This window comes from Mus caroli, chromosome 9, assembly GCF_900094665.2.
Source record: "Mus caroli chromosome 9, CAROLI_EIJ_v1.1, whole genome shotgun sequence".
Classification (NCBI taxonomy): Eukaryota; Metazoa; Chordata; class Mammalia; order Rodentia; family Muridae; genus Mus; species Mus caroli.
The window spans coordinates 96,602,921-96,621,004 of NC_034578.1; the positions used below are offsets into that span (position 1 = coordinate 96,602,921).

Consider the following 18,084-nt stretch of genomic DNA (forward strand, 5'->3'; position numbering starts at 1 on the left):
TCCAGAAGAGGGCGCCAGATCTCTTTACGGATGGTTGTGAGCCACCATGTGGTTGCTGGGATTTGAACTCTGGACCTTCGGAAGAGCAGTTGGGTGCTCTTACCCACTGAGCCATCTCACCAGCCCTCAGCAGAGGAATCTTAAGTTGCTGAGAAGCACTTAAAAGAAATGTTCATCATCCTTAGTCATCAGGGAAATGCAAATCAAAATAACCCTGAGATTCCACCTCACACGAATCAGAATGGCTAAGATCAAAAACTCAAGCAAGAGCAGATGCTGGTGAGGATGTGGAGAAAGGAACACTCCTCCACTGCAGGTGGGACTGCAAACTGGTACAGCCACTCTGGAAATCAACCTGGCAGTTCCTTAGAAAATTAGAAATAGTTCTACCTGAAGACCCAGCAATATCACTCCTGGGTATATACCCAAAAGATGATCTACCATATCAAAGAACAGGTGCTTCACTATGTTCGTAGCAGCCTTATTTGTATTAGCCAGAAACTGGAAATGACTCAGATGTTCCTCAACCGAAGAATGGATACAGAAAATGTGGTTCATTTACACAATGGAATTCTATTCAGCTATTAAAAAATAAGGACATCATGAATTTTGCAGGCAAATGGATGGAACTAGAAAATATTCTGAGCAAGGTAACCCAGACCCAAAAGGACATGTAGCGTATGTACTCACTGATAAATGGATATTAGTCAAAAGTACAGAATACCCATGATACAACTCACAGACCATATGAAGTTTAACAAGAAGGAAGGCCAAAGTGTAGATGCTACAATCCCAATTAGAAGGGGGAACAAAATAACCATGGGAGGCAGAAGGTGAGAGGGAAGTAGGTGGGAGATGGGAGGCAGAGGAGAAAAGGGGGACAGGATCAGGTATGGGAGGGAGACAGGAGAGAAGCCCAGAGGGCCAGAAGAATGAATGGAAATACGCAGCAGTGTGGGGTAGGGTTCAGGGGAACCTCTAGAAAGTCCTAGATACCTGGGATGTGAGAGGCTCCCAGGACTCAATGGGGAGCCAAAATGCCGAATAGTGGGGATAGAACCTGAAGAGACCACCTCCAGTGGATAGACAAAGCTCACAGTTGAGGGACGGGGCTACCCACCCATCTTCAAAATTTTTGACACAGATGTGCCTATCTAAAGAAAATGAAAGGACAAAAATGGACGAAGAGACTGAAGGAAAAGCCACTCAGTGTCTGGCCCAACTTGGGATCCATCCCATGGACAGGCACCAAACCCTGACACTATCACTGATTCCATGTTGTGCTTGTAGACAGGAGCCTAGCATGGCTGTCCTCTGAGAGGCTCTACCAGAGCTGACTCAGAGGAAGATATAGCCAACCATTGGACTGAGGTTGGAGAGCCCTTTGGAAGAGTTAAGAGAAGGACTGAATGAGCTGAAGGGGATTGATTGCAGCCCCATTGGAAGACCAACAATGTCAACTAACCCTAACCCCTGGGAGCTCTCAGAGACTAAGCCACCAGCCAAAGAGCGTACCTGGGCTGGTCTGTGGCCCCTGGCACATATGCGGTAGAGGACTGCCTTGTCTGATCTCTTCAGGAGAGGATGCCCTTAATCCTGTAGAAACTTGATGCCCCAAGTTGCCCCACCAGGGGATTCTGGTGGGGGTGAGCTGGGGGTGGGTGGGTGAGTGGGGGAACACCTCTCAGAAGCAAAGGGGGAGAGGTGAAGGGGTGGAGAACTCGGGGAGGGGGGGCCAGGAAGGGTGGCAACATTTGGAATGTAAATAAATAATTTAAAAAAGTGGAAAACAAGAAACAAAGCTACCCTATAGAAGAGGCAAATCAGACCTTTAATCATTGCTGCATTCCAGTAAAGTGACAAGCCACAATTGTCATCAGTTATTATTAGTATCCCTGGATATACTTGGCTTCTGACCCTCCTCCTCATGCCATTTTTTTATTAAAAAAAGAATTTCACATATGAAACCTTAGTTTTTTTGCTAACTAAAGAAAAACCTCCAGATTTAAAAAGATCCTGAAGACACCGTGCTCTAGGTATAAGTAACATCCTCCAGTTCCCAGTGCTAGAGTGGCTGAGGGTGGAGGACAACAAGGTCCAGGTCAGGGGCTGGAGAGATGGCTCACTGGTTAAGAGCACTGACTGCTCTTCCAGCGGTTCTGAGTTCAATTCCCAGCAACCACATGGTGGCTCACAACCATCTGTACTGGGATCCGATGCCCTTTTCTGGTGTGTCTGAAGACAGCTACAGTGTACTCACATACATGAAATAAATAAATCTAAACAGAAAGATCAAGGTCAGTCTCAGCCCCTTGACAGTGGGGTTCGCTGGGGGCTGGGGCGGTCGGGGATGGTGATGGGGATGGGGTGGGGAGGGAGGGAGCAGGAGGCACTACCTCTTGGAGGACTATTTCACATCTCCTACTGGACTGCATATTTCCTGTTTATCCTTCCTCTCTGTGCTCCAGGAGGCTGACCTGATGGACAAGTCAGGGAGTCCCCTGGTCTTATGGAAGTCGAGAGGTGCCATCAGCAGTTGCTGAGGACATGGAGAGAGTGGCATGTGTGTTTCTAGCAGCTTGTTCACAGGTGAGTTTCCTAGTTTGGCAAATTCTAAATCTTGTCAGGGCCCTTTCACAAAGCTACTATTTTTGGCTCTGGTGTTTCATGTCCTTGTCCCTTTAGGCTAAGACATGGAAACTGTTGCTTAGTTTGAGGGTCTGCATCCATCATTGCTTGGTTTCTATAACATCCCTTTATCTCTTTGTAGACTCTTGACAACCACCTAGTTTGTGTACACTTTTCTACTTGGTGTGTCCTGAGAATTCATCCTATATATTAAATGACATGTACACTGGATAATTCCACAAACACCATAATTTGTAACAGTGAAATGTTAAAAATATATCAATAAGAAGAGTACAAAGTAATAATTCAACAGTAAAATATTACAGTATGCATATGTGATATATACAGTAAAATATTACAAAGCTATAAGTCATTCTGAGTTAAGAAAATGTCATTTCCCTTGCAATATGAATTCAGAGCTCCGTAACTCTCATAATCAGATGTAGATAGCATATTTGTAGTTCCAACAAAGTCTAAGAAAAAAATTATAAGGAATTTCTAAAGAAGTCATAGAAAGTAATGGAAAAAACTGATAAATGATACAGTTGCAGAAATGTCCCAAGTAGTACAATTTTTGGAGAGCTTTCTTTCTTAGCATGATCCATATATGGAACTTTTGTTTGACTCTTCCTGATAAAGGTTCATTTAACACATGATCCATTTATCATTTAGGGGAGGTTCAAGTCTGTAGCTGGGGTGATTGACTATTACAGAGTTGTGCTCAGTGATCTTGGATTCCATGAAAGGTGTGACTCGTTAAAGGCAATGGGGCATGAGAATGTCAGGCAATCAGTGAGGATTGTAAGAGAAGACTACTGGGACCATGTCATCCCAGGTAAGAGAGCTAAGCCGGATACATCGTTTTTATATTATTTAAAGAGGAAAAAATAGAGAAGGATTTTTTAAGGGTAGTTGTAGTATTTCTGACATGGGCAGCCCTGCTAGAGCCCTGACAGAATCAAAGAGATGCACTTACCCTTCCTGGAGCTGAACCTGGGCAGACTCCTCAGTTACGAGAGCCTCGTACTCCTCAGCCGCAAATCTGTCCCAGTCAGACGGCTCAGGGCCATCATTTTCAACATCCTGATTAAAGGGAAGAATTAGAATAAAGGCAGAAATTGGAAGTAGGTATATTTATGTTATAAATATCATAAGTGTATGCCGCTGAAAACCTATCTGAAAAGTATTCTAGTATAGTGAAAGAGGGACTGAGGCGACATTCCACAGGAATCTGCCCCTGGAATTAGAAAACTATGTGTGCTCATAAGCAGCTTACATGTTTTTGGTCACAATTCTATCTTTTAAAAAAAGATTAATTTGTGAATCATGTATATTTTTAGCATTTGCAGAAGTCAGAGGGGGCACACTGGACTTAGACAGTTGTGAGTCACTATATGTGTGCTGGGAACTGAACCTAGATCCTCGGCAAGAGCAGCAAGTGTTCTTAATCTCTGAGCCATCTCTCCAGCTCCATGATTCTTGAAAAGAAAAAGAAATTTGTGTTTTTTTGTGTGTGTGCCTACATGATCTGAGTGGGTGAGCGTGCATGCATGTGTGGAGATCAGAGGACAACTATATGAAGTCTGTTCTCTTTCCATTCAGGGTTTATTGATGATCTAACAGATGCTTGCTCACGACAAAGAAGCGTGTCTCTATTCGTATGCAGAACATTTAAAATTGATAGCCATACACAGGAATCATACTCGAAGAAGTGCTCCAGTATCTGAAGTTGTCTGTTATGGAGTTCTGTTATTACTTAGAAGGGTAAATCTATTTACCACACTATCTTGGAAGTGCATAGCACAATTAAACCAAGGTCAGTGTAGCTGATATATTTTTTCAAAACTACTTTGTTGAAACTAATTTCTAATGGTATGTAACTACCTACAGCAATCAATATAGTCCACTAGGTAGCAAGGACTTAGAGATGGAGGTTACCTAAACTGCGATATTTCTTATGGGATGAGATGTATTCTTAGTACCTATTAATTACTTGGAGGCAGGGTCTTTCTACATAGCTCTGGCTGTCCGGGAACTTGCTAGGTCGATCAGGCTGGGCTTGAACTCAGATAATCCCTTCTCCTCTCCCATCCCTTCTGCTTCAGACTTTATTCTCCCTTTTCATATTTGATCAGGTATTTTAAACACTGTCTCTTTAAATACAGAAAGCCTATATGCACAGACCATTTAATATGCAGCATATATACCTTTAGTACTCCAGCTCTGAGAGTTCAATTTCAATGTATACTGTTACCTTCTGGACTGCAAAAGGATCTCTTTGTTCATGGTCCAAGTATTTCTCCAGGTTAAAGAACGTGTCGTAGAAGATGTGGGCCATTCTGCACCTCTTCAGATCACGCAGAGTTATTCTGCCTATGAAAGACAAATATACCCTGTAAACTTCACTGGCAGCTCTTTTGACAAAAGAAAAACTCACTGATGTTGAAAAGTATATGTATATGTCCATTTTATTACAAATTGCATTTTTAAAAAGGTGAGAAATTTTAACTTGTACATGCCAGTGGCTTTAGGTACATTCATGATGTATAACCATCAACACTGTAACATTATCCACCCGCAACCCAGCAAAGAACTGTAGTTTCCAGAGCTGAGGATCGAACCCAGGACCTTGCCTTTCCTAGGCAAGCACGCTCCCATTGAGCTAAACCTCCAATCTCAGAACTGTAGTTTCTTCAAGAAGTCCTCCCACTGCCATGCCTCTTGAGTCACTAATCTATTTCTTTTCTTTATAGAAATTCTATTTCTAATAATAATGGATTTGACACTCATAATCAGAGAGAAACTACATTTTTTTGTAGTTGGGAAGCCTATAAAGGCAACTCTGGAATGCTAAATACATCAGGACACGACAGAGCTCTGTGTTCATTCTGTTTAAGGACGACAGTGTAAACTGCTGTTCTGTTGGCCTTACCATCACTAGCTGGCTTCACCAAGTCAAGCATCTGGCACAACAGATCATGGAACGGCAAGGGCTCAATGCCCATGGCTTCCATCCGTTCACACTGCTCTTCATAGAAGTACTCTAGCTCATACATGGAAAGTATACCATCTCCATCCACATCCATGCAGCGGAACCAATACTCAATGCTAGGATGAAGAAGATGCTTGTTAGCATGGACCTGGTAGAGGTTCTTTTAAAGTAAATTTACATGTGTGTTACAGATTATGCTTAGCTTATAAAGGTTTATTAGAAAAAACAATGGAGGGCAGGAGAGATGGCTCAGTCATTAAAAGATAGGTTCACAACTAAAAATACACACACACACACACACAATGGGAGGTCCCTTCTGCCATCTGTTTTTAAATTCCAGAATCAGTCATTTCCAAAAGCCAATTATTTTGCTTTTTATCTTGTATTTTCAGACCAAAAACCCATATTTCTCTCCAGTTTTCTGTTTCAAGAATTGTGCACTGATTTTACCAACAGATGATATTTTGGCCTTTATCACTTCTATTTACTTAATACAGTAAAACTGTTCATTATTCAGAGTTAATAACAGTATGTTCATTTTATCTCTCATTTATTTTGCTTCCCATGGCCTTATTACATTACCCCTTAAATTGCCACAGTTGTTTAGATACAGATTCAATTACAGCAGGTATTTTAACAATTGAATTTTCTTGAAATATCCTTTGATTCCTTCTGACTTAATTTCCTATGGTCTGTTTGGTCTCTATGCCTGGTTCACAATTTCATCTTGAAGTTCTTTTCACTATTGTCTCTCTTGGATCTCAATTTCTCCCATCCTTTGACATGGCACATTATCTAGTAGTATTTTAAAAAAAGAGTTACAGCAGGTAAGTCTGTCTGTCTGTGTCTGTGCATGCATGTGGAGGGCAGAGATCAACATTGGTCATCTTCCTCAATTGCTTTTCCACATTTGACACAGGGCTTCTCATTAGCCAGATAGCCTATGCTAGTTGACTGGTGAGCCCCAGGGTCAACCTGTCTTACCTCCCTAGCATGGGGATTACAAGTGTGTACCATGACTGACTTTAAAAAAAACAAAAAAAAAAACCAAAAAAAACCCATGAATTCTAAGGATCAAACTGAACTATCCATATTTTTTTGACCTTGCATTTCTTTTTTTCTTTTTTAAATTTAATTTATTTTAAATACATTCATACTATGTCATCTAAGCTGGCCTCCGATCCCTGGGTCACGTGATTATCCTGCTCTAGCTCTTGAGGAGCAGAATAGCAGGTACTTGACCCTCCTGGCTCAGCTCTCAGAGGTGGAGAGTCTCCTTTCCCAAACCTCTAATTTGGCATTATAGCTAATTCTAGAATTAAAGCTCAGTAGTGCTTTTCCTTCCGATTTTTATCTTTATTTTATTTTGAGGGGGCCTCACATTGTAGCTTCTGTATGTGATCTACTAGGATTTGACTTTTACATATGATACGGGTATACAAATTATTCTTAAGGGCAGGTGCCATGCCCATGATTAACACAAAATCAACTCAATGGTAGGTTTGGAGTTTGTCTCCCAATGCTTTGTCAGGGCTCCAACCCCCTCAGGCCAACCCCTTACAGATCCTTTATGTATATTTTACATCTTCTGGTTTTGTGTTTTTATGGGAATTGTCGATGTGCAAATGTGTGTGTGCCTGAGTTTGCAGGTGGTTTTTTGGACCTTTCCTTAGGCTCTTCTGTTTTTGTTTTGTACTATCCCAATTAGTTTGTTTTTATCATATTATTTTTAGATGTTTGTCTGTGTGGATTTGGATGGGAGGGGAGGGTGATCTGGGAGGAATTAGGGGAGGAGAATCATAATCAGAATGCCTTGTATGAAAAAATATTTTCAATAAAAGAAGAAAAAAAGGCAGCCCAGCTAGAAGAACATATCCCACAAAAAGACAACAGCTTCTGGGATAGCCCCCGTTCCAGTTGTTTAGGACCCACATGAAGACCAAGTTGCACATCTGCTACATATGCACAGGCCTAGGTCCACCTGTGTATGCTCTTTAGTTGGGGTTCAGTCTCTGAGAGCCCCAAGGGTCCAGGTTAGCTGACTCTTTGGTCTTCCTGTGGAGTCCCTATCTCATTAGGAGCTGCAATCCTTCCTCCTATTCTTCCATAAGAATCCCCAAGCTCCATCCACTGTGTCTCTCAGAGTCAGCTGCTGGGTAGAGCCTCTCAAGGGCCAACGCAGCACTATTCTTTTTGTTTAGGATTGCTTTAGTTATCCAGTGTTTTTTGTTCTTCCATATAAATTTTAAGGGTGCCTTTTCTACTTCTGTGATAAAGAGCACTGGAATTTTTATTGAGATTGTATTTTGACTCTGTAGATTGTTTTTGGCAGGATGGCCATATAATCTATTTGGGGAGTAGAGGAAGGGCTGAATGAATGTGTAAAGATTGGGGTGAATGTGTGTTATTTAACATGGGCATGGCCCTATCAAGGATCATGCTCCATATCCATGGGAAACTGGCAAAGCCTTCCTCTGGTCTAAGTGTGAATGTTGATGTTTGCAAGAATGAGTGTTTAGAAATGATTGGCCAGTGTGTGTACTGCTTTTGGATGTTAACAGTCTGAGACTGCTTGCTTATGGGCTCTTCATACCGAAACTAGCCAACCCCTGAGACCCCTCTCCCTATACTTAATAAAAGCACTGTTTTGTGAAGTTGGTGTTACTCAATTAGGGTATGCATGGCTCACCTGACCCCGGTCATTTCTCTGTCTACTAATACTCTGTTTACATGACGTATTACATTTATTGATTTACATATATTGAACCACCCCACATCTCTATAATGAAGTCAGCACAATCATGGTGTGTAGACTTTGGCTACTTTGTGGGTTCTTTTTGCCATCCTTCTGCACCCCTTGTCTTCTACCCTTTCAATCCTCTAGCACTAGACAGGAGAGAAAAAAGGATAGAGGAGAAAGGGGGTAATGCTATCACTAGACTCCTTCCTGCTGATTAGGCAAGTTTGATCTTTGTTTGATCTTTGCATATGACTACTTAACAAACCACAACTAATAGCAGCCAGCAGCCAACTACCAACCCACGCTGCCTCTTGGGGCCGTAGCATTTTTATACCCTCTGAAAAGTCCCCAGAATTCCAAACATCGCACAGTCACAGAAACTATTTGCAGCTGGCAAAATCACACCCCTGCTAGAGCACAAGACAAATCATAGTCAGCTGCTTTAGACAATCTGAAGCAGTCCCATATCCCTATACCTGGGATTAAAATGAAAACTTACTCTTATACTACTACTGTGTTTTTTTTTAAATAAATAAAAATTATCAGTACAATGGTACTTTTTCATGTATTCTTGAATTTGGTTTGTAGATTATTTTTATATTCTTCTCTCATATACTATATCCCGACCACTGTCTCCCCTCCACCCCCTGTCCTTCTCGCTCCCCTAGATCCACTACTCTTCCCTTTCCATTCAGAAAGGAGTAGGCCTCCTGGGAGTATTTGTGTTCATCAACGAAATTGTTCAAAATCATTTTTTAATTATTTTGATACAGGGTCTCACATGTAGCCCCTAGCTGGCCTGGAATTCTCTGTATAGACCAGGCTGGATGAGAACTAATAGATCTACCTGCCTCTGGAATGCTGGGATTAAAGACATGTGCCACAACAAATAGATGAAAATTTATAAGAAGAGTTTGAAAGTATTCTTCTTTTTCTGTTTTTATATTATAATTTCAGAATGATTGGTATTAGTTCTTAAAGGTCTGGTAGAATTTTTCAGTGACTCCATCTGGTCTCTCTCTCTCTCTCTCTCTCTCTCTCTCTCTCTCTATATATATATATATATATATATATATATATATATATATAAAGTAAAAATTTCAAGTACATATTTTCAAAAACTAAATGTTTACTTGTGTGTGTCTGTATCGGGATATCTACATGTAAGTACAGGAGTCCACTAAAGTTAGAAACATTGGATCCTCTGGAGCTGGAGGTACAGGTAATTGTGAACTGCCTGACATGGGTCCTGAGATTTGAACCAGGTCTTCTGTGAGAACAGTATGTGTAATCTTAACTTCTGAGCCATCTCTAGCTGCAGTACTGGGCTACTTTTTGTTGGTGGTTGTATATTATCATTTTTAATTGATTCAATCTTGTTGTTTATCATAGATGTTTATATTTTGGTTTTTAAATAGGTAGTTTGCAAATATATATATATATATATATACATCCATCCATCCATCCATACACACATACATACATATATACATACACACATACATACACATATACATACACACATACACACATACATACACACACACTTATATTTACATACTTCTTTTAGATTTTCCTACTTAATGGAGTAGAAAAAAATCCTACATCTTTAAAAAGTATGCCTTTATAATTTTCTGAACCAATAGTATCTGTTATAATGTGTCACTTTTCATCTCTAATTTTGTTCTGGTTTTCTCTCTTTCTGTTGGTTAGGGTTTCTTCAATCAATATTGTTTTTCTTTCCAAAGAACCAATTCTTTGTTTCATCCATTTTCTGTATGTTTTCATGTCTTTGTCATTATTTCCTGCCCTAATCTTGATGTTTTATCTACTGCTTTTGGGTTTGGTTTGTTGTTGCTTTTTGAAGGTCTTAAGATTTTTTCTTTTTAATTTTAGGCACTTGGGACCATAAATGTCTGTTCTAGGACTAGTTTTTGCATCCCATGGGTTTGGTATGTTGTACTCTCATTTTCATCCATTTCTAGGGATGTTTTTGGTTTCCTTCTTCATTTTTTCAGTGATTCTCTTATCATCCAATAGGGTACTGTTTAATATTAGAAATTTTTGGTAGTTTCTCTTGCTTGAAAATAAAGATTTTCAGCTTTATTTAATTCTGGTTAAATAGAATATTAGAAGTTATTTCGATTTTCCAGTATCTATTGAGAATGCCTTATGTAGTAATATATATTCTGTAATTCTGGGATGGAATGTTTTATAGATATTTGTTAGGAACATTTAGTTTGTGATATCATTTGACTTTATCTAGTAATATTTGTTCTATCTCTGTATATTACCTTAAAATGTTTTTATTTTTATTTTATGTGTATGAGTGTTTTGCCTGTATGCATACACGTGCACCATTGTGTGTTTGGTGCCTTTGGAGGCTAGAAGGATGTCAGGTCCCCTGTAATTGTCATTAAGGATGGTTGTGACCCACCACATGGGTGCTGGGAACCAAATCTAGATCTACTGCAAGAGAATATTTTAAGTGCTGAGCGATCTCTTCTAAAACTCATATTTAATAATATATAAAACTGGGTACACCTGTGTTCAGTGCATATAATGTTTAGATTGTAATTTCTTCTTGATAAATTGTTCCCTTAACCAGTATCTACTAATCTTTATTTCTTCTGACTAGCTAGTGTTTGAGGTCTATTCTGTCAAACATTAGAATAGGTATATCTGCTTGTTTCCCAGTTTCCTTTGCTTGGAATACTTTTTTTCAACTGTTAATCCTAAAACAGTCTTTATTTTTGATAGTGAGGTGTGTTTCTTGGAGGCAATAAATAGATGGCTCTAGTGCTAGACCCAATTTGTTATTCTGTGTGTTCTGATTGAGAAATTGAAGCTATTAATATTCATAGTTAGCATGGAAAAGTGTGTATTAATCTCATTTGTTTTGTAGGTTTTGTAGCCTTTTCCTAATTATCTACTTTGTAGGTTTTTTTTTTTTTTTTTTTTTTTTAACCCCTGTAGCTTCTCTGATGTGTTTATTATTCTCTTAAGTCTGAAGAATTCCTCCTAGTGTCCTCTGTAGGGCTGGCTTAGTTCTTCCTTTAGCCTACTTTTATCATTGAAGGTCATTTGCCATCAATCATGACAGATAGTTTTGCTGAGAACAATAGTCTGGGTTGGCAGTTGTGGTCTTTCAGAATTTGAAATACATCATTCAGAACTTCCTTGTTTATTGGGAAACCATTTGATATTCTGATGTGTCAGAAGCCATTTAGGATAGGCTAAGGCTAGCAGGTGGCCTTCCTGGAGGTGGCCTACTGTTTTTGCATGGTCTATGATGAGTGAACTCGATGGCAGGATTCCAAAGAGACTTCATCTCAGGATTGCTTCTTGTAGTGACTGCCTTCCCTGTCATTATTAAATTAATATAATAATCCCCAAGCATTATCCCACCCTACTGATCAGATTTCTTACAGATCAACATAAAGATGAACTTTCTTGAATTAATGGTGTTTAGGTAAATTACTGATTCTATAGAATTCCTGATTTGATTCAATAATTTTAAGAAGAAAGTTTTAAGAGATGGTCTTATTTTGCTAGAAAGATGTAATAAAGTTAGAATCAAGAATAGAATATGCCTCCTCTATATATAGTAAGTAAAGGCTGCCTAATAAATACAATGAGCTTTCATAATTACACTAAAAAGAGAAATAGTCTTGGAATCAATTTGTGTTCAAGGAAAAACATTTAGGTCCAAGGATACAGCCACAGATGTGCACTATGATAAGGCAAGGCCATGTAAAGACTGTTGCTTTGAATTTATATTGAACATATTAAAATGAAACACTACTTTGAAATTAATATCAGCATCCTTCTGTAACTCCCTTTTTATGTAACATTTTATCTCTGAGGTAACAGTCTAAAGAGGTTTTTGTCTAAGAAGGTGTAAAAAGGTAAGAGAAATGAAATAAAATTGTTGGTTGAATGGTTTGGCTTGGGGAGCTCTGGCCCATCCATCCATCCAAATGTGTATGTACATATATGTGTAGGAATATGTGTATGTATGTAAGCATGCATGAATACTTGTGGAGTGTATAAGACTTAACCACTTTGGTGATTAGGCCCTACAAAAATGTGACTGTGTCAATGTGTAAATGAGACTGTGAATGAAAATGTAAATGTATGTATGAATGTGTATGTGTCTGTGCATATCTGCCTGTATAAAGCATCTCAATTCTTTTTTTTTTCCTACCTCTCTGGTCCACAAAGAGTTAACCAGCCTAGCCAGAGAGGCTTCTGGCTTCCTGGACAGAGAAGGGAGTGACAGCAGTAAATTCTTTACTTAATTCCCCAATGCCAGGCAACAGGTGTTAATCACCCAAGACAGTGGTTTTTAACCATACATAGAATAAGCAAGGACATTTTTAGGATTTTTTCGAAGCTATCAGCAAACATTCTGTATTGTTAGAGAGCAGAAGGCCAGAGACCATCAGTCTTTAAAGCTACCTCTACGTCCAATTCTGTGTCCTGCTTCAAGCTATTCCAGACTGGGCTGGCTACTGGCACTGATGGGCCTGCCTTTCTATATGACGTGATGTCTCTCCATTCTGATACAGATTCTTTCTGTAGGCAATGCCCTTAAGGCTGGACTGCATGGCTATGCTTGGCTGTGTCCTCTGTTGTGTGGCAGTGGGGAGCAAATCTGGTTATGGGAGTTGAGTCATGCATTGACAAGTGAGTTAGGGAGAGTTAGAAGCAGTTAATCTGTGGTGTCTTATTCCGTTTTCCTCACTTAGATACGGCTTTTTCTTTTTTTTTCTTTCTTTTCTTTTTTTTCTAGACAGGATTTCTCTGTATATCCCTGGCTGTCCTTGAACTCAGAAATCCACCTGCCTTTGCCTCCCAAGTGCTGGGATTAAAGGCATGTGCCACCACTGCTCAGCTTTCATTTTTTGATACAGGGTCTCTCTATATAGTCCAGGCTGTCCTAGAGCTTGCTATATATATATAGACCAGGCTGGCCTCAAACTTAAAAGATCTTCCTGATTTTGCCTCCCAAGTGCTGGGATTAAAGGCATGTGCCACCACTGCTCAGCTTTCATTTTTTGATACAGGGTCTCTCTATATAGTCCAGGCTGTCCTAGAGCTTGCTATATATATATAGACCAGGCTGGCCTCAAACTTAAAAGATCTTCCTGATTTTGCCTCCCAAGTGCTGGGATTAAAAGTGTGTGCTCCCCATCCCCCTTAAACTTGACTTCCAAGCCACCATCTTATCCAGACCCTCACTCTGTGCCTTTTAAAAAATTAAATATATAGTTTTATAGTGTCCAGTTTGTCCTTGAACTTGGTATCTGGCCAAGGGTGACCTTAAACTTGTGATACTCCTACCTAACCTCCTGAATGCATAATACATAATATATAAGAATGTATTAGGCCTGTTTTGTATAGTTAGGGATAGACCCTAGAGCTTTGTACGTGCTAAGCAAGTATTCTATAAACTGAGCTACATTCCTAGTCCCTAATTCCACTTTAAAAATAATTATGAGGATGTCTTTGTGTCTGAAGTATACTCCTTCTTTCAAATGTCCCATGTGTATCTGAGTTGCTTCTGAATGAAGTGCTGTGCAGATGTCTGTTAGATCGAGAAGGCTATAGTTCTGGCTAGTGCTTATGGTACCATCTACATTTCCTTGTTAAGCTTTGTGGTTGGTAGATCATTATGGATGGTAGGATATTGAAGTCTCCAACAGTAATTGTAAATTCATGTTTATTTCTGCAATTCTTTATTTTTCTTTCATATGCATTTTGGGAGCTATCTATCTATCTATCTATCTATCTATCTATCTATCTATCTATCTTTTTGTCCTATTTTGAAACAGGGTTCCTCTGTGTAGACCTGACTGTCCTGTAGACCAGGCTGGCTTCAAGCTTGTAGAGATCCAACTGTCTCTCCCTACCATGTGCTAGGATTAAAGCATGACTGGTTTACCTAATGCCATTAAAAATAAAAACAAAACAAACAAAACAAAAACTCTCAACCCCCTTTAACCTAGAAATTTAAAATGTATATCTCTTAAAAAAATAGTAGATATCCAAACTGTTCAACTATAACTATTTAAGAGAACGTTTAGTAGAAAATTTGGAGTATCACAATTAAGGTTTAATCTAATGTTGGGCACAGAAGTGTATGTGACACATCTTGTTGGGGAGTGAGATAGGCGGATGCCCAGGTCATCCTGGGTAAGAAAAAGATCTCTCTCTCTAAAAAAGAAGACATTAGTTTTATGATATATATATATATATATATTTCAACAGTTTTCTTCCTGTGTGTGAGAATTAGATGAGGGAGATGGTTCAGTTTATAAAGTGCAAGCCTGACTCTCAATAACCCATGAGAAAGGCCAGGCATGGTGGCCTGTGCTGTAACCCTAGTGCTGGGGATATGGAGACAGCGTCTCTGGAGCTCTCAGGTCAGCCAGGCCGGCTTAACTGACAGCCCCTATCTGAAACACAGGTCGCTGGCCCCTGAACCCTACCATTAGAGGCTGACCTCTGGCCTCATGTTCACACAGTTGTACCAAACACATATCTTTGTACCCACATGTATACATCAGAAATATTTACTTTCTTTATTCATATTCTCTAAGTTAGAGTACAAATCACTGTATTTAGAATGGCAGTTATTTTAAAATGCAGCTATCCTAAAATAGCTTATTTTCTATTTCAATTATTTATGAACATAACACTAAACATCTCAATAACTTATTTTATTTATTTATTTTTTTTGAGACAGGGTTTCTCTGTGTAGCCCTGGCTGTCCTGGAACTCACTCTGTAGACCAGGCTGGTCTTAAACTCAGAAATCCACCTGCCTCTGCCTCCCAAGTGCTGCAATTAAAGGTGTGTGCCATCACTGCCTGGCTTAAATTTTTAATTAACTTTGTGTTTGGATGATTTTTTAAAAAGATTTATTTATTTATTATATGTAAGTACATTGTACCTATCCTCAGACACACCAGAAGAGGGCGTCAGATGTCATATGGTGGTTGTGGGCTACTACCATGTGGTTGCTGGGATTGGAACTCTGGACCTCTGGAAGAGCAGTCAGTATTCTTACCTACTGAGCCATCTCTCCAGCCTGTGTTGGGATATTTTGCCTGTATGTATGTCTATGTGTGCCTGGTTCCTCAGAGAAGCTGCTCTCACAGTTCCTAACGCTGTGACTGTTAGCACAGTTCTTCATGTTGTGCTGACCACCAACCATAACATTATTTTGTTGCTACTTCATAACTATAATTTTTCTACTGTTATGAATTATAATGTAAATATCTCATATGCAGGATATCTGATATGCCCAAAGGTTGAGGCCACTGCTCTAGAGGCTGGAAGTTATAGCGAGCTGTGAACTTCCTTGTGGTTGCTGGGAATCAAATATTAGTCATCTGGAAGAGCAGCCAGTGCTCTTAACTGCTGAGCCATCTCTCCAGCCTTTTCAACAATTTTTGAACCCAAATCTACATCAAGAATGCCTCACTGGTATAGGACACTATTTTACAGGCAAGAGGGCCTTTTGAGAGGGACCTAGGTCTTTGGCCTAGTCAGGAGACAGTAGTGGAAAGAAATATGTAATTTCACATTACAAAATAAGGTATAATTGAGAGTGCCAAGGAATAGGATTGATAATTTCAACTGGGAGCATGAGGTTATGATCTTATATACCAGTCAGGCTGTTGCTTTTGCTGCTTCTTTGGTATGTTTACATGTATGTGTGTAGGTGAAAGTGCACATTTATATAAGCATGTAGAGGGCAGAGGTTGTTGTTAGGCTTCTTTCCCAAGTGCTCTCCACTTTATTTATTGAGGGGAAGTCTCTTGTTAAACATGTCTCACTGATTCAGCTAGTCTAGTTAGCCAGACTACTGCCCTAAGGATACTCTGTCTGAGTCTCCTGGACATTAGAATTACAGGTAGGGTCCTCAGGCCTTGGCTTTTATGTAGTGCTGGAGATCTGAACTCTGATCCTCAAGCTCGCATGGAATGAATGGCTTTATCCACCAAGCCATCTTTCTAGTCCCATAATTTGCTTTTCCTTCCTTCTTCAATTTACTACAGAACTAGTGCAGATTATAAAAGAACTAAAATCTGCAGAGTCTATCCCACACTCACTATAAACACCAGTTCTGTTTCTCACTCCTGGGAGGAGCAGGCCTCACTTTACCTTTATGTGTGCAACAGCCTTTCACTTCCCACCCCATGACCATGCATTCTGTGCCCCTCCTTTCCTAGACTGAGCTCCTCCAGGACAGACAGTCTGACACATCCTCCTGTGGCTAGCCTGGGTCAGTTTACAGTATACACTTGTTCTTTCCCAGCTTTGTGCATGTGTGAACATCTCGACAACAAAACTTTACCTGGTAGGGTTCCGTTTGTCTTCCTCAGAAATCAAAAACCAAACAAAATCTGCATAGCTCATTCTTCCCTCTTTTTGTACAGTTTTTCCTCTGAAGAAAACACATGGTTATAAAATTTTCTAAGCAATTAAGAAATAAAGTAACACTCTTTAGAAATTTACAAATTCAAAAAAAAAGGAAAATGATAGATTCCTCATGAGGCTGGATAGTTCAGAAAGTGCAACCCCTTTGCAGGCCTATCTCATTTTTAAAGGCCTACAAGGTGAAATTAGAAGACATTTGCCTAAATTAAGGAAAAAAAAACAAACAAACCATGTTGCTTTGACCTTAAAGCCTAAATACAGGCAGTATTCTACCACTGAGGTATATCCTTATCCTTCTTTTACTTTTATTATTTAACTAACTAGTTTTTGTGAGGCAGGACTCACTATGTAACCTTTGGTAGCTGGAACTCAATATACAGACCAGGCTGACCTTGAACTCACAGATCCACCTGCCTCTGTCTCCTAAGTGCTAGGAGTAAAGGCGTGTGCTACCATTTTGTTTTGTTCTTTTGTTTTTTTTTGTTTTTGTTTTTGTTTTTGAGATAGGTTTTCTCTGGGTAGCTCTGGCTGTCCTGGAACCCTCTCTGTAGAACAGTTTGGCCTGAACTAACAGAGATCTGTCTGCCTCTACTTCCTGAGTGCTGGGATTAAAGGCATGTGCCACCACCACCCAGCCATGTTGAATTAATATTATGGAATTAATGTCTTTTATTAAGGCACAACTGTATGGTTTTTAGATATAATAATAACTTAGTAGCCCTGCCAAATTATGCAGAAAGCTTTGCTAAAATGCAATAGTATAGTTCATTTTGAAACTCAAGTTGTTTTATTTTATTTTTCTATTAAAGTGTTTTGCTAGCCCACTAAATAAAATTCATAATTTAAATTTTCATACCTTGTTACTGCTCCAGAAAATATTCTTTCAATAATTCTATTTGATGAAGCTAAATATAAATAAGAAGTACAGTTAGTGAGAAATATTCCTAAAAAATTTGTTTTCATTTGCTAAAGCTAAAGCTAACCATAATAATCTTACACAGCAAGAGTATCAGTAATTAAGTTCTTTTCCCTTCTCTTCTTTCCTTCTTTCTTTCCCCTTCCTTTCCCTTTTCCTTTCCTTTCTTTCTTCCTTTGAGACCAGTTTTAGGTATCCCAGGATGAACTCTATCTTGCTATATAACTGAGAATGGCCTTGAACTTCTGATCCTCCTGCTACTAGTACTGGGATTATAGGTGTGCACCACTGCACACAGTCTATGTGGTACTGGGATTATAGGTGTGCACCACTGCACACAGTCTATGTGGTACTGGGA

The 18,084-nt window shown here is 39.4% G+C and overlaps 1 protein-coding gene across 2 annotated transcripts in view; it reads right to left on the minus strand.

Moving 5' to 3' along the window:
- Nucleotides 1–18,084, minus strand: part of Ppp2r3a (protein phosphatase 2 regulatory subunit B''alpha) — a 133,128-nt gene that overhangs the window by 16,257 nt on the left and 98,787 nt on the right. For both annotated transcript variants that reach the window (XM_021171945.2, XM_021171946.2), the window contains 5 exons: nt 17,667–17,715; nt 16,728–16,817; nt 5,561–5,736; nt 4,883–5,001; nt 3,605–3,711 (listed from right to left, as the gene is read on the minus strand). In XM_021171945.2, the coding sequence (XP_021027604.1) occupies nt 3,605–3,711; nt 4,883–5,001; nt 5,561–5,736; nt 16,728–16,817; nt 17,667–17,715 (541 nt within the window). The remainder of the gene's footprint in view (nt 1–3,604; nt 3,712–4,882; nt 5,002–5,560; nt 5,737–16,727; nt 16,818–17,666; nt 17,716–18,084) is intronic.